This window comes from Pelecanus crispus, chromosome 3 (genome assembly GCF_030463565.1).
Source record: "Pelecanus crispus isolate bPelCri1 chromosome 3, bPelCri1.pri, whole genome shotgun sequence".
Classification (NCBI taxonomy): Eukaryota; Metazoa; Chordata; class Aves; order Pelecaniformes; family Pelecanidae; genus Pelecanus; species Pelecanus crispus.
In genome coordinates this window covers 130,558,796-130,572,996 of record NC_134645.1, presented here as the reverse complement: position 1 = coordinate 130,572,996, position 14,201 = coordinate 130,558,796, and the positions used below count along the sequence as shown (strand labels likewise).

Sequence of the window (14,201 nt, the reverse complement as noted above, 5' to 3'; positions counted from 1 at the left end):
TTGGGATCGATGCTGGAGCTGGTCTAGGTAGCAAGGAGAAGGACGCCCTCGAGGACTCCTACACGGCCCACTCCTCCCTCGCCTCCTCAGCCCAGCTGAGTTTTTCATCACTCGAAAATGGAATAATAGCATCGGACATATTTCACCTTGTAATTAAATCTCCAAAAAGATTATTCTTAACACACAGAGGCCATGGGATAAAGAAGCTGAAGTACTGCAAACATTGTAAAACTCTTATGAGGATTAATGCTACTGCAACAAGTTTTTTTATCGCATTGATGACGCCATTTCCCTCACGCCCATGACATACACACAAAGCAAAGGTACCGATGCTGGAGTCTGTACATCCAATCAAATAGAAATCCTTAATGTGTACGAAATGTGATGTGGAAACTGCAATAGCAAATAGTTTTTATCACAGAGCTGTGCTTCCACTGCCTTAATCACCCCAAAGCTATAAACTGAAGGAGTAGTTATATTTCACAAATGTGTATATACATGCACAGGCGGATGTGGAATAGGCATGCAGATGCTTTTATAAACCACAGAATGTGCTTCCTCCTTGGCAGTCTTACTATGCTTTTTATTTTTAACACCAAATAAATACAAAACAATCCAATAAAAACCAAACAGCAGTAAATCTGAGAAATCGGTTGCTTTTAAAAGCAATGCTATTAACTAAGTTTAGGCCCCAAATACACGATTTTGGGAGTGAAAAACGTCCCCAGATCTGCAGTACAGACGGCTTTGTATAAATGACTTGGTATTTCAACCAGGATTTGGGATTGTGGGGGCTGAAAGGACAGGTTTTTGGCATATAGAAACAAGAGGCACTTAAATCTCAAAGGTTTTTCATGAGCACTAGGAGTTTAACTGCTTTACACACTTTTGAAAGTATCTTCCTGAGATACCTCCTCCACTGCTGATGGAGGAACCCAAGGGAAACCAGTTTTAGTGCGTCTTGGTGCAGAGCCTAGAGCTGGGTGGACAGATCTGGTCACAACAGGTGAGGGTGCGGCATCAGTAAACACCTTGCATCGCTGAAGCATATAGCTTTTCCAAAATCCCTCTGCTTTTGCAGGGAATGGCCAGGCTCTTGTTGCTTTGAAGCTATTCTACATGTCCAGCATAGCCCCCTTTTTCTATTTTTATTTTTATGATCTTTGCCTTACCAGGTTTCTCACTCGTCTTCGTGCCAGTGAAATACACATGCACAATGTATAGGGAGGACAGACGGGAAATTGGCTCTGGTGACTGGGAAGAAGCAGTGGGGAGAAAAATAAATCTCTTAATATCTGAGGCCATTGTTTCAATATTCTTACAGAGTTTTCTCAGGTAAAAGACTGGGGCATACATTGCTGAGAGGGTCACACAGAGAAATGTCTGTGTCTGCACACAATTTCACCCTGACCTGGTAAATATACACTGTATTTATTTACTCTGCGGTCTGTATCTCCTGTAAGATTCCAACTCCCAAATTTACAGCACAGGAATCCCCTCCAAAGTATTCAAAAACTGGTTAAAAATAAAATTTAAAAAATATATAGATATTAGAAAATACTTCCTTGCTTCTCCACGAAGGGGAAGGTGGTTTCTGGTCTCTGAATCAGGAAATTCTCTCTCTCTCCGGGGTCATCCTCTGGAAAGCTCTTAGCTCTGGTGCTCTGGGGTGTCTCCTTGCAGAGCAGCATGATGTCCACGAGCTAGAATTTCTGCAGGAATTTGAGAACCAGGTCACGCAGTTTCACCCTCAAAGGTTCATCGTTGTCGCAGATGATGTGTGTGGAGTCCTCCTCGATCTGAATGAGGGTTTCAGCCTCCTGGAGGAGTACGATGTGGCCCTTGGCTGTGTCCTCCACCTTCACGTCACTGAAACCATGCTAGATGGAGCGTTGGGGAGGGAGTAAAAGAGAGAGATGTTACAACTCCGGAAAACAGGTAGAGATGGAAGACTAGGGCACAAAGGGGAGGAGAAGGGAGAACGGCTACAAAATACAGAGTGCCATTGCAGATATCCTGGATCTCTGGGATTTACAGAGGAAATTTAGCAGTGTAGGCTAAGCTAAATATGACTCTCATATACAGATGGATAAACTACAGAACAGGGAGGCTAAAGCCAACATTTTCCACTACACCGGGTCAATGCAATTGCAAACTCTTGAGAGACAAAGAGGACAAATAGCTCCTTTAACTACAGAAATGACCACCTGCTGACATTACTGCCTCAAAGAAGATGATAGTGGAGAGCTACTGAACCCCAGGGCAAACTTCTTCAGAGACAACCCTGCCCTTTTTCCTGCTAATTTTCTCCAAGGAGTCATGCAGGCGAGAACAGGGCTCCACAGAGCAGTAACCAACTGCTTGCAAGGTCAGCCACCAACCCCCCTGTCCTGCAGCTCCCCAGAAAGCTTCTCCATCCATGGAGACATTTCCAGGATCTCTTCTTCACTCGGTCACCTCATTTTCACAGAACTTGTAGGAATTTGAATACTTTTGAGACCTCCTCCCCACTGCTCAAATTGACTGGAAATCAGCTGATGAATCCAGAAGTTACATGGGGGAAATTAACACATGCGGAGTGACCCCAAAAGCTCTGCTTCCATGGGAAACCAGGAGAAAATGGCTGATATGAAGCCCTTATCTCAGGACATGACGCCACAGGGAACGATTCCCACCATGCGCAGCGCAGGGCCACGCGTTCCCTGAAGTGCTTTGCTAGCTCATCAGCCCCTCTCCATTCCAAGCTACACTAAAATTATTTTCCCTCCCGCTGCGAGCAAAGCAGCACGTTGCTGAGATCAGTAGAAATCTGCTTGAACCTCCCTTGCTACCAAAGACTTATTACCTTCTCGAGCGTCTGCACAAACTGGTCCACAGGAATGGATCCGCTCAGCAATGGCTTCAAAGGTTTACACTCTGGCACGTCATCACTCACTCGCTTTCTCTTCTTGCTGGCGGGAGGTTGCGGAGGTTTTGGAGGGAGCTAATGGGTGAGAAGGTGCACAGTAATGCAGTGCACATCAGCTCATTATAATTTAGTTGGAATAACAAGCAGCTGAGATAGAAAAGGAATACTGATTCTGTTTTCTGTCACTAAAGGGGAACGTTGCAGTGCTGAAGGGGAGAGGAGAAACCCAGCCTTGGGCTCCACTGCAGCTCTGCACACACAAGCCACCATTTACAGAAATAAATCAGCAGGTTTAGTTCAAATCTCCATCGTCCCAACATTTCTGTCAAATTCAGTTCTGTTCAAATTTCCGTCATCTTAAAAGGCCTGTCTGACTCAATTCAAGACTGAAGCTTTCTATTTTAGCCTTCAAGTGCCCTGCAGTATTTTCTAGGAACCATGCCTCAAAGAAGTCAATGCCTTGAAAAATCACACTCTAAAAGATGCAACAGGTTAGGAAACGGCCAACTTCAGAGCAAGTAACTACTCGGGGAATGAGAAAAATGGGTAATTTATTTCTCACTGGCCTCGGAAAAGTGAGTCTTTAGGAAGAACTTGAATACAGACAAGGAGGCATGAGAGATGCTGCAGTGCCTGAAAAATCACTGGAGTGTGATCTGGGTATAATTTTGTGCTGCTTCAGAAAGCTTTCTGCCTTAACTCATCCCCGAGACCCCTCTCGGTTAGCAGGGAGGGGGAGGCAGGGTTAGCACGTGCAGCGGTAGCTAACCGAGCACCCTGCGTTGCTGCACGTGCGGGATTAACTGAGCACTTCTGAAAGACCGTTTCACGGAGATGAAAACCAGATTCCTATAAAAAGAACGACGAGGAAATTATTGTGTAAAATAAGTCCGTGTGTCCTATGCCAAGTTAGTTAGGTCGGGGAAGTGTCAGCACTGGTCTTTCCCAGTGAACTAGCAACTCAGTCCCTGGGAAAAAGGTGCTGGGGAAAATTTCTCCAAAATTTTGGCAAGACCATTTGCCAGGGATGCGTCTGTACAACACATAGGGAATTTGCCTGAAGCAACCCCAGTGCCTTGTAGCACCCTGCACACTCCAGGTGACAGACTGGGCTCCTCTCAACTCTGTCTCTTTCCCATCGCGTAGCATCATGTCTGAACCTGCTGCTGTGATGTCCCTGGGTTTCTTTCAACAGCCAGGGAAGGGTGGTTTTCATCCTTGGGAGAGAAATGGCACCTGCTCAGAGTCCAGTTCCACAAGCAGGGATGCACTCAGGTCACTCTACAAAACCCACCGTTTTCCCTGAAGCTGGTGGGCCTACGTGCATGTTATTTGTGCAAGAATCACTGAGATGGTGGGTCCCAGGCTCAGCTAACGCTGGCAGACACCGCTGTGCTGGCTTACCTCCACCCACATGTGAGGGCTCTGGCATTTTAAGCCTAGGTCTAAGTTTATTTGGCATCAGGAATCGAAGTAGAGAAGGGAGTAAATGAACAACACAAAGGACAAAGCAACCTCACACCAATTGCATTTTAATACTTTGATTTGTTCAGTGTTGCCTACTGTTTCTAGGGAACTGACTTGGAAAAAGCAAGGCAGCCTGTCTGCTGTGCAGTGCAATAAACCTTTAACCAGTCTTTATGTCCCTGCATTAAAGACATTACCATCCCTGGGCCCTCTTCCCAAGTGTAGTGGGCCCAGCCCAGCTCTACTGCCCAGCGGGAGAGGCAGCATCGTGCGGAGTGTGGCTTCACTGAGCTCCCTGCAAGCTCATGCATCAAAGGAGAAAGGCGACCGGGGCATCTACTGCTGAGCAGGTCCACCAGACATCATCTCCCTCTGCAGAGCACTAATGCCAAGAATTGCAGTGTCAGCCTAAAGGAGGTGGTAGGAGGAGAGTATACGCTCCTACTTTGTACAAGGATGCACAATCTGCTTCCTGGGGAACAGGGCAGCTGAAGGAAGACACTCCCTTCACACGTCTAATGTTTTAGGTCATCTCCCCCCTCTGCCCCTCAGTGCTAAGTCCACGAGAGGCTGACTGATGCTGATGCTGGTGTATGGGTTATGGAAGACAGCAGTGTGATTTGTAGCCTCTCTTCAGGAATAATCTCGCTTCCCCTTTTATCTTAGCCAGGCACATGGCCAACGAAAAGAGGGTAGAGAGATTTATTTGCATCCCACTCTCTAAGTGTAATTCCTCACTCGCACATGCCAGGACAAAGCATCTGACAAGGACTCTGCTCTGGTGGGGAAAGAGTTTTTGGAGGGGTTGCCTCACGAGAACAGCTGGGGTCCCAGATGGCAGGAAACCCGGTGTAAGGATATTTTTCTCCCTTTCCCATTATACTGTACCTGCAGCACATGCTTGTTGTCTTTAGTATGCAACACGGCAGAAACTGTTGCTAAGGAAATACCAGGCTTAATCTCCAAGGGCACAAGTGAATCTGCAAGCTAAAGCAAAAGAAGGATTTTGTTCAGCAAGTGATAATCTCAAAATTTGTATGAATCCAGCTGTGATTTAAATTGGCAGCACAGTATTTTTAAACACGGACTAATGAACTGTAAACACAAACCCACTGATACAATGACAGAGCGCTCCTCTTACCTGCGTAGCCCTCCTTCCAGCTCTTCAAGCTACTGACTTTCATACCATTCTCAGAGCAGCATGAGGTTTTCAGTAACCAAGGCAAGTCTCACAAAATATAACAATTAAAGAGAAACCTCATTTAAAAGGACATCAACTACTTTATTAATAATTTTGATTAATAAAACTCATCATGTAATTCATCATTATTTATTACGTTCATTACGTCGATGGACAGTGCAAAATCAAAGCCAGTTTCCTTTCTGTTTCTTAGTGCCATGGCATTCTGGTTACAGAATAGCTGGAAGAAAATGGTTTGTCCTTAAAAACCTAATGGCTCTGTTGACTGGTTTGAAATTTTTCCTTACAACACTGCATAGAAACCCTTACACTGCCTTTTATATCATTCTTCTCTGAAAGAAATAAAATTTAGTCTTGGCTCCAACTCTGAATTCAATGGCAACCTCCCAAGATGCTCAGCATTGAGGGTGTTGGCAGCAAACGTGGAGTGGGCAGCACTGCACCCGCTCAGACTTGCGGAAGTTGGCCAGCTGGGAAGCACCTCTTCCAGCCATGTTTCCAAAGGAATGCTGCAGAAAACATTGCTCATGAACACAGAAAATTATTCCCTTATTCCTTCCCATGGAGTTCTAGATGACAATACACTGGACACCGGGTGCCCTGGAGACCTGCCCAGGACTAGCCAGGATCTAGTCCTAGATAAACAGGTACCTTCACCCCACATGGGCCAGCAGCCCGAGCAGTTCGAAGTATCGCTCCCAGCCAAGCACGCTCCTGTTATTCGCTGCGGACCTGAAGGCAAGGATGCGTGAAGCGTGCTCTGTGTCTGTGGGGAAACCTTGCAGGTGCCTCACAAAACAAAAACGGGTAAGATTGCTCATGCGTTATACCACTGGTTGGGAGGACTTTTCAGTTGTGAAGACAAGTAACACCTAAAGGGACAGAATCTACTTGGCTGTTTTTCCCAACAGTTGTACCACCAACCCACTCAGACCATTGCCCCATCCCACGTAGAAAGAGCCTCTACAAGATGATCTTCATCTGAACTCCACTCCCTTTCATCTTCAAATGCAACCTCCAGCTGGAGCCAGATATTAAGAAGAGCTTAACCTCCAGGTAAAGGAGCTCTTTTGAAACTCCAGCCACCTACTGTAGTGCTTTCATGGAGCAGAGCTCTGCAGAACCAGATATCATTGCCCTGCCAGCTCTCTCTAGCTTGCCAGATGCTCCCATGGCAGGAGCAGGAAAGAGAAGCTGAATGGATTTTAGAAAAGCATGGTATATTCCTGTTTTGGAGATAGTGCACCTGTGGCAAAGGAAGATTAAATTCCTTACCCAAGGCCATCTAGTGAATTTTCAACAGGATCCAAACCAGGAGAGGGTCAGAGCAGAACAGCCGAACCCTGCCACTTCTCAAGAAACTTCAGGTGCCAATACTTTACTGCCAAATACTCTGGTCTGCTGTAAATTATGATTACGTAGGTGATCGCTCTATCACTCAAAGCTCTAATCCTTGTGAATACAGAAGCAACTGAACTTGACTTCAAAAAGCACTCACTACTGGCCTAACCCTTTTGCCATCAAAGCCCTAAGAAGGCTTTTCTGTTGGCTTCAATGGCAGCAGAGTTCAGCTACTTCTAATAACTTCTGAAAATCTTACCTACCACTATTAAAGCTGCAAGAAGGTTTTGAGAGCACCTCCTTGAAATAGAACAGTTGGATAGATGTTTGTGTTGGAAAAACACAGACATTTTAAGGCTGAATTCAAATCCCCTAAAATTTTGCACATATTCAGACTTGGTGAATCTTAGAAACCAAAATTTCATGAAGCAATTCAGATTGCGCTCTCTCTGGGACTCCGTTCAAGATCTTTAAAGCAGGCAATTTGAATACAGCCTTTACAGTTTGTTGTTGAAGGCTAAGAGAATGAGAATATAATGATAATTATTGCTTCAGATTTCCCATGGGACCTAAAAATAGTAACATTTGCAGCAGTGTGTTATGCTGCACTTTGCAGTGGTCGAAGGCACTTTCTATTCCCACCACCTTCCACAGGAGGATCGATACAAAATGGGCTCTAATGAAGAATACATGGCAAAATGACAAACACTGTAAAGAGAAAGATCCTTAAAAAACAGAGAGCTGCTTAGAATCAAAGTCCTCTTCTGCCACTGAAATACTTTGTTACTAACATTTATGCAGGTTTTAACCACACAGTTGGTAAACAGCAACACTTTAATCATTAACAGTCAAAAAGACAGTAAGACAGACGTTCATTTTTATTTTCGCTAAGATACTGCTTCATCTCACAGCCCTCTCCATGTTGCAGCCAATCCTTTTATTACAGAAGTTCACTGACCCAAACCAAGAAGGTCATTTAATCACAACCAGTAATTCACCCACCAAGACCAGACAGCACTGCTATACTCCTTTCGACTGACCTCCTGCACACATAAATCACAGAACTCTTCCAAAATGCTGGATTAAAGAAACCTTTTTCAGAGAGATAGCAAATCTCGTCTATACTCCAAGCAATGGCAGCTCCGCCACTTCCTCTCGCAAGCTGTTCCAAACTTTAATTTTCCTTGCAGCTAGGAAACCGTGTCTTATTTCAAGGTTGAATTTGCCCAACTTTCAGTTGCTGGATCTTGTTATGCCTTTGTCTGCAAGATTGAAAAGCCCCCCACTACGCAAGAATAAATGCTTCTTCCTTCCAGTCATTATCACAAGTCTAATGCCACATGCTGGCATCGGGAAAGTCACGAAAGCAGAGACGCACGGCACTGAGCACTAACATTGCATTAACCAGTCCCCTGCCTATGGATGAGCACTTGGACTGCCTTAAGACAAACTTGTCTGTGTGTGTGTGTGTACTGTGTATTTCACTTTTTTTAAATCCCTCCTGTTAAGGACTAAGTTTAAAACAGAAGCCAACCAAAAACCAGAAGTCATTGACCCTCAGTAGTCTGAAACTGCAAGTGTTGATGTGAACCTTGTAATGGCTGAGGGAGAGAAGAGTCAGCTTGGCAAGTTCTGCTCCCGTGATCAGAGTTGTCCACATATGCTCGCATGGAGTAAAGAAATTTTTACCGTAAACTATAGTTGAATCTTTTGTGTAGGATTGCATTTTCCACAACAAAATGAGATCTGACACACACTGTGTGAGCCCGAACACCGTTGTTGGCCAAGCTATAGTTGTTTATAAAGAAGAACAATGCACACAGGTTAGGTTACTCTGAAGTCTCTACTAAGGTCTCCATCGGGGACAACTCTCCCTAGGCTTAAGGTCGCATGCTGTCTTCAGTCACCGGCCAAAACCCCTCTTGTTGGCAGTGAGGAGCTGAACAATGACTGAGGATAGGATCTGAAACTCCTACCATAAAAAAAATATTAGGTTGAATAATCAGTGTATAAAATCAGGAGAGGAACAGAATTTTAGCACACGTGGTCTTGGTCCTATTGAGGATTTTCCCAGGGACAAACATGCACGGACATCCGCCAGCCAGTATTTTAACATCCAAGTTGCAGCTATACTGGCAGTGGTGACTACCGGTGATTTTTTCCTAGTTTTTCGGGACACCTCTCCAAACTTCTCCCTTTTCCCTCTTCCCCTCCAAGTTTTATAAGTGCGATAGTTCTTGGCTTACAGGGTGCAGGAAGACTGACCCAGCAGGGAGAGCTCAAGTCTGAGCTGAGTGAGGTGAGCTGGATCTTCACCCTCCAGGACTGGAGCAAAGGGGAACTAGCAGGAGCACAGCAAAGCTTATCAGTAATTAAAATCAGTAATTAAAATCCCCTTAACTTTTAAGATCTGAAATTCACTGATGTGTACACTAGATTATAGCACGTGTATTTAGAAAGGGACACAGCTGGGTTTTTATATCAACATTAAATGTGTATTTTCCAGATTTACAAACTGTGCATAAATGTATGATCTCTGCATTAGAGGTAGGAGCCAGAGTTGCAACTCCGGATCAAACCAGAGAAATCAAAGACATGAAACAGAGCTGTGAAACCACTGGGCAGGACAGACCCATTACAAACTCAACACATTGCAAGTCCTTAGAAAAAATAAAGAAAGAATAAAGTTGTAATATATTCCTTGGGGCAAGGATCAGTTTTGTTCAGTGCTTGTGCAATACCTAGCACTCAGAAATCCTACTAAGGGGTCCATTACTCATGCAACTATACTGCAGTAACAAAGTAAATGGAAGGAAAATTTTAAAAAATCATCAAAAGTGGATCACATGCGACTAACGCAACAGCCTTCTCTGATAAGACAACTGCTGAGGGAACTGGGGCAGCCACAGTCCGTGCTTCATGAAGCGCTAGCAAGGTACCACATGGGAAATTACAAACTGTGGATTTCTACAGCAGTCCTGAGGTGGGAAAAGTGCTGGTTAAAGCAAAGAAACCCTCAGACAACTACTGGGCTGTTGCTGCAGTTCCTGAAGGGTCAGTCTTGAGCCTACTCCCATACAATTTTTTTAATGACCTCAGTACAGAACAAAGAGAGTGTTCAGAAGGCCCCACTGAAGTCTGTAGAGGCACCCTTAATAGAACGAAAGATCAGGCTATCATAGAGGAAGAACTAGATGACCTCAAGAACTGGAGTGAGAAAAACAAGATGAAATTCAATAGCATGAAATGCAAGGCCAGGGACTGGGCTCATACCGAGAAATTCTGCTGTGAGCTGGCAGCTGCTGGCAATGACGGAGGTGAAGGGTCCAGGTTTATTAGTCCATCCCATGAGAACTGAGAGTCACAAATGCGACACGGCCATGAAAAAGCTAAATGCAACTCCAGAAAATATCAGGTAATTCTAGCAGAGATGAGCTATTGCTATTATATTGGGCCCTGCAAGATCTCGTCTGAACTACTTGTAAATTGTGGGTAATTTAAGTTCAGGTAAGATATACTGTTGGGTAGATTAGGGCAGGAGAAGCTGTCTTGTAAGGGGAAACTAAATATCTTGGCTTGTTTAGCCTGGCAAAAAGAAAGCCAAAAGGAGAATTTGATTATTCTACATAAACACCACAGGGAAAATACCAACAAAACGGAAAATCTATTTATGCTAAAACATGATGTTAAGAATAAGTATGTGCAGACCAGCCATGAATACACATAGGCTGGAAATTAGGATGTTTCTAGCCATCAGAGACAGTGGGGGTTTGAACAGCATTCTAGTGGGAACAGCAGGGGCAAAAGTCTTCACAATTTGAAGCTGTGCCTTACATTTTTTGAGGCACATTATAAACATTATTACTAACTGCAGCTGGGTTCTGGCCATGTAACCCATGAGGGCACTTCCATTTCTAGGTGGAAATGATTGCTTACAGCCTTGGAGCTTGCCAGGCATGAAGAGATTCCCACCCAGATCCTAGCCCCTAAAAAGGATGCAATTCATATGCGACAGAAAAATATCCTCTCCCAACTATCAGAGAAGCCGAAAGATTTCAAGATCTTCCTGCCTTCAGAGGGAGTCCACCAGGCCCTAGTGATCACAGTTTCACAGAGGTTTTTACAATAAGTAGTCCTCAGCAAAGTCTGAACGGAGAACAACCTGCCTCATCCTCCATCTCCCCACCCACCTTGCCCCTCACACGCATCAAATCCAGTTTCTGGATGCAGAAAAGCGACTTCCCAGTGTACCTTTAATAGGAAAAGAGCACCCAAATATTCCACACGCTTAGAAGCTGTGCAACGGCCCTTTCACAAGCAGGGATGATCTGTAGAGTCAGTTTTGTAAACAGAAGAAAAAACATGGTCATCCTGTCACTTGTATTTGGATGGCAATGTTAGGAAAGGAAGACGATTTACCTCACGTCCTACCTCCCTGCCTCTTCTTAGCCCTTCACTATTTAAGTACCAGGAGCTCTGTTGTCGAGTCACTTGAAACCAGACACAGAATTCCGCAAGAGATTATAGCATGGGCAGAAGTCTCAAACAGACTCAGCCTTGGCTTCATACCATCTGCTAAATCAGGCAGAGTCTGAGCGCAGGAAGTCTGCAAGTATCAGGTCCGGCAGAGGAAACAAAAAGATATGTGGTCAAACACACGCACCAAAAAACCTGAAGATTTACATATGCCTGTGGAGTAAGCATTCATGACCAGCAAGCACGTTAAACAAGGCACAAGCGTGCTGCAGGCCATTTGTGCAGTAGAATGGAAATTGGGGAGCCTTTCCAATGAGACTTAAAGGAACAAGGACATTTCCAACAAAGAAAACCAAACATCCTAGAACTAAGGGCATCCATACAATCATTAGTGTGTGATCTGAGTCATGCCTTGTTGGGGTTTCAGCCTCAGATTTTACAGAATCGAAGTGTTTTAAATGGGATGATTAGGTTGCTAACTTAATGGATCTTTCAGTCTCTGTGGGTCTGCTACTATTCTCTCTGGAGTGGATTTTAAAGTCTCACTAACTTCAGTGGATGAAGAATCATGCCATAAATACCTAAAATTTTTGATATTATTGCTTGCAAATGCCTACATCTTAGCTTTACTCTTCCATAGAGCCAACATCTAGTGGAGAAATGAAAAAAGCTGAAGGGGTAGTCCTGCAGTTTTGAGCAATAAAACAAACCCCTTCTTTTCCATGTTCAACTAATGGACCAGGGCTCCAGATCGACATGATGAACCTTGCCCCCAAAGCCTGGAAATCAAACCAGGAAGATATTACTGACCAACCAACAGGAAATAATCCTGAGTGGGATTATAAACCTCAGTACTAAAGCTAACCACTGGCTTTTTGCCAATCCTGTGCCAAGAGAAAGTTTTAAGGAGGTATTTAAGAAGTGTAACGAAGGAGATTTATGGCTGTTTAATGAAGCTCTTCCCCAGTATGCTGCATAGCCTCGGAGCAGGCAGGAAACAGTTGTTTGAGGAACTTACATGAGGACAGTGGAAGCTAGAACCAGCAGAAGCAGCAATCAGCCTCAAACTTGAATGAAAAAGGACAGGTAGGGGAAGCAAGGACATGAAATATCTTCAAAGTAAAGGCAAGCAGCTTACAGATGCAAAAGATGAGTCATTTGAAAGACATGAAAAGGGCATCATTCAAAATATTCAAAATATAGGAACCAGTTTATGGGTCAGAATGTTGTCAGAAAGTAATGTTGTTGAAGCTGATTGGGAAAGAGAGGTGAGTGCCTGGCTGGAAAAGAGTGCTATCTTACAGCTAGCCATCAAAAATGAAGGAGAAACAAACCTAGATATTAATGTGGGCAGGCAAAGGCAGGCTGGGAGCAGAAAAGCAGATCAAGGCTTCCTCAATCTAAATAGGACACTCTGCGGATGAGACCAACCAGAGGAAAGGTACAGCAAAAAAAAACCCAAAAGCAAGGCAAATGAGGGATTCAAAGCCCACAAAAGATGGGAGGAGGGAGGAAAATTCTCTGCAGAAGCAATGGGAGGCTGAATGGCCAGGAGAGAAGAGACATGGGAGTGAGGTGGGGGACATTTTTAGGAAAGGAACGGCTGATTGCATCAAACAGCGATGACATGAATCAGGAAGATGGCAGGCTACAGTGGTTCTGGCTTTGTTGAAAAGGTTGGTTAAAGCTGGGACAAGACTAATTTTGATGGAATGTCAAAAGGTGAAGTCAAACTCGGAGAGGGCCTGTGCTAGAACGAGGGAGGGACTCCAGGCAATTTTACAGCCAGTGGATTCAGTGAGCTTGGAGCTGAAGGGAGGAATGATAGCAGCAGAAGCAAGCAGGACGGTTGTATTTCATTTACTTTATGGTAAGTGAGGCTACGGCATCTTTATACAAGGGGGAATAGTCAGGGAAAAGGAATGGAGAGGTCAGGAGATCGCATAATGTGGGGTCACAAAATTAAGTCGAGGGTTAGAGGAAAGACAGAAATCAAACTCTTTAGTCCCTGAAAGATGGAAGGAAGTTGGAGAGGTAAGATGAAAGCCATGTTTTGCCTTTCTTTCTCTCAAAAAGGAATTGGCCAAATCCTACGTGGAAAGAGAAGTCAAAATAAGAAAAGGGGAGGGTGGAGTGAAAGCTACATAATTATAATGGACTGCCAAGTGGCTCTTTTCCTAATTCTTCTCTGCAATAGTTCCTTATAATTTCACTTCATGTCGGGCTGTGCATTGCATATTCACACTCTCCTGTACTGGCCTGTGTCCTGAAGAACTTGCAAACACACTATTTTAAAAACACAGAGCCCTCACTGAAGTCAGTCTGCTGCTGAAATCAAGTGATCCGCACCATTGTTCAGCTGTAATTAAACTGGAGGCACATTATTTGCTCAAACACTACTGTTTAATTTATCTGTTTGCTCCAGAAGGTGTTTTCCATTTTCCCACCATTCTCCTGTGAATAGACAATGCCTAACCAATTTCCAGGAAGCAGTCTTTTTTTTATTATTTTTTAAAGTGAAAGGCAGATGCTGAGAAGAACAAATTAGTTAAAGTGTAAAGGTTTCCACATTACCTCTGAGAGCCATTCCAGCCTGGTGCCTTGGGACTGTTAAAACCTCTCTCTAAACAAAGGCTGCTCTGAGTGTAAATCTCATTAACATACAACAGTCCTGCTTGACCTGACTTTGCTCTTCGGTGAAGCGATTGAAATGTAGACAAGCTGCAGCAGTATCGGTAAATTTACATTAGTCTGACAGGCCAGAATCTGAACCACTGAAACAATTTTGGAAAGGAAATTTCACACTAC

General features: G+C 44.2%; 1 protein-coding gene across 3 annotated transcripts in view; it reads right to left on the bottom strand.

The window, feature by feature from the left end:
• Positions 1-585: 585 nt before the first annotated feature.
• INTS9 (integrator complex subunit 9) overlaps positions 586-14,201 on the bottom strand; it is a 77,637-nt gene continuing 64,021 nt past the window's right edge. For all 3 annotated transcript variants that reach the window (XM_075707006.1, XM_075707007.1, XM_075707008.1), the window contains 3 exons: positions 5,264-5,362; positions 2,846-2,983; positions 586-1,880 (listed from right to left, as the gene is read on the bottom strand). In XM_075707006.1, coding sequence (XP_075563121.1) covers positions 1,704-1,880; positions 2,846-2,983; positions 5,264-5,362 — 414 coding nt within the window. In that variant the 3' untranslated portion in view covers positions 586-1,703. The remainder of the gene's footprint in view (positions 1,881-2,845; positions 2,984-5,263; positions 5,363-14,201) is intronic.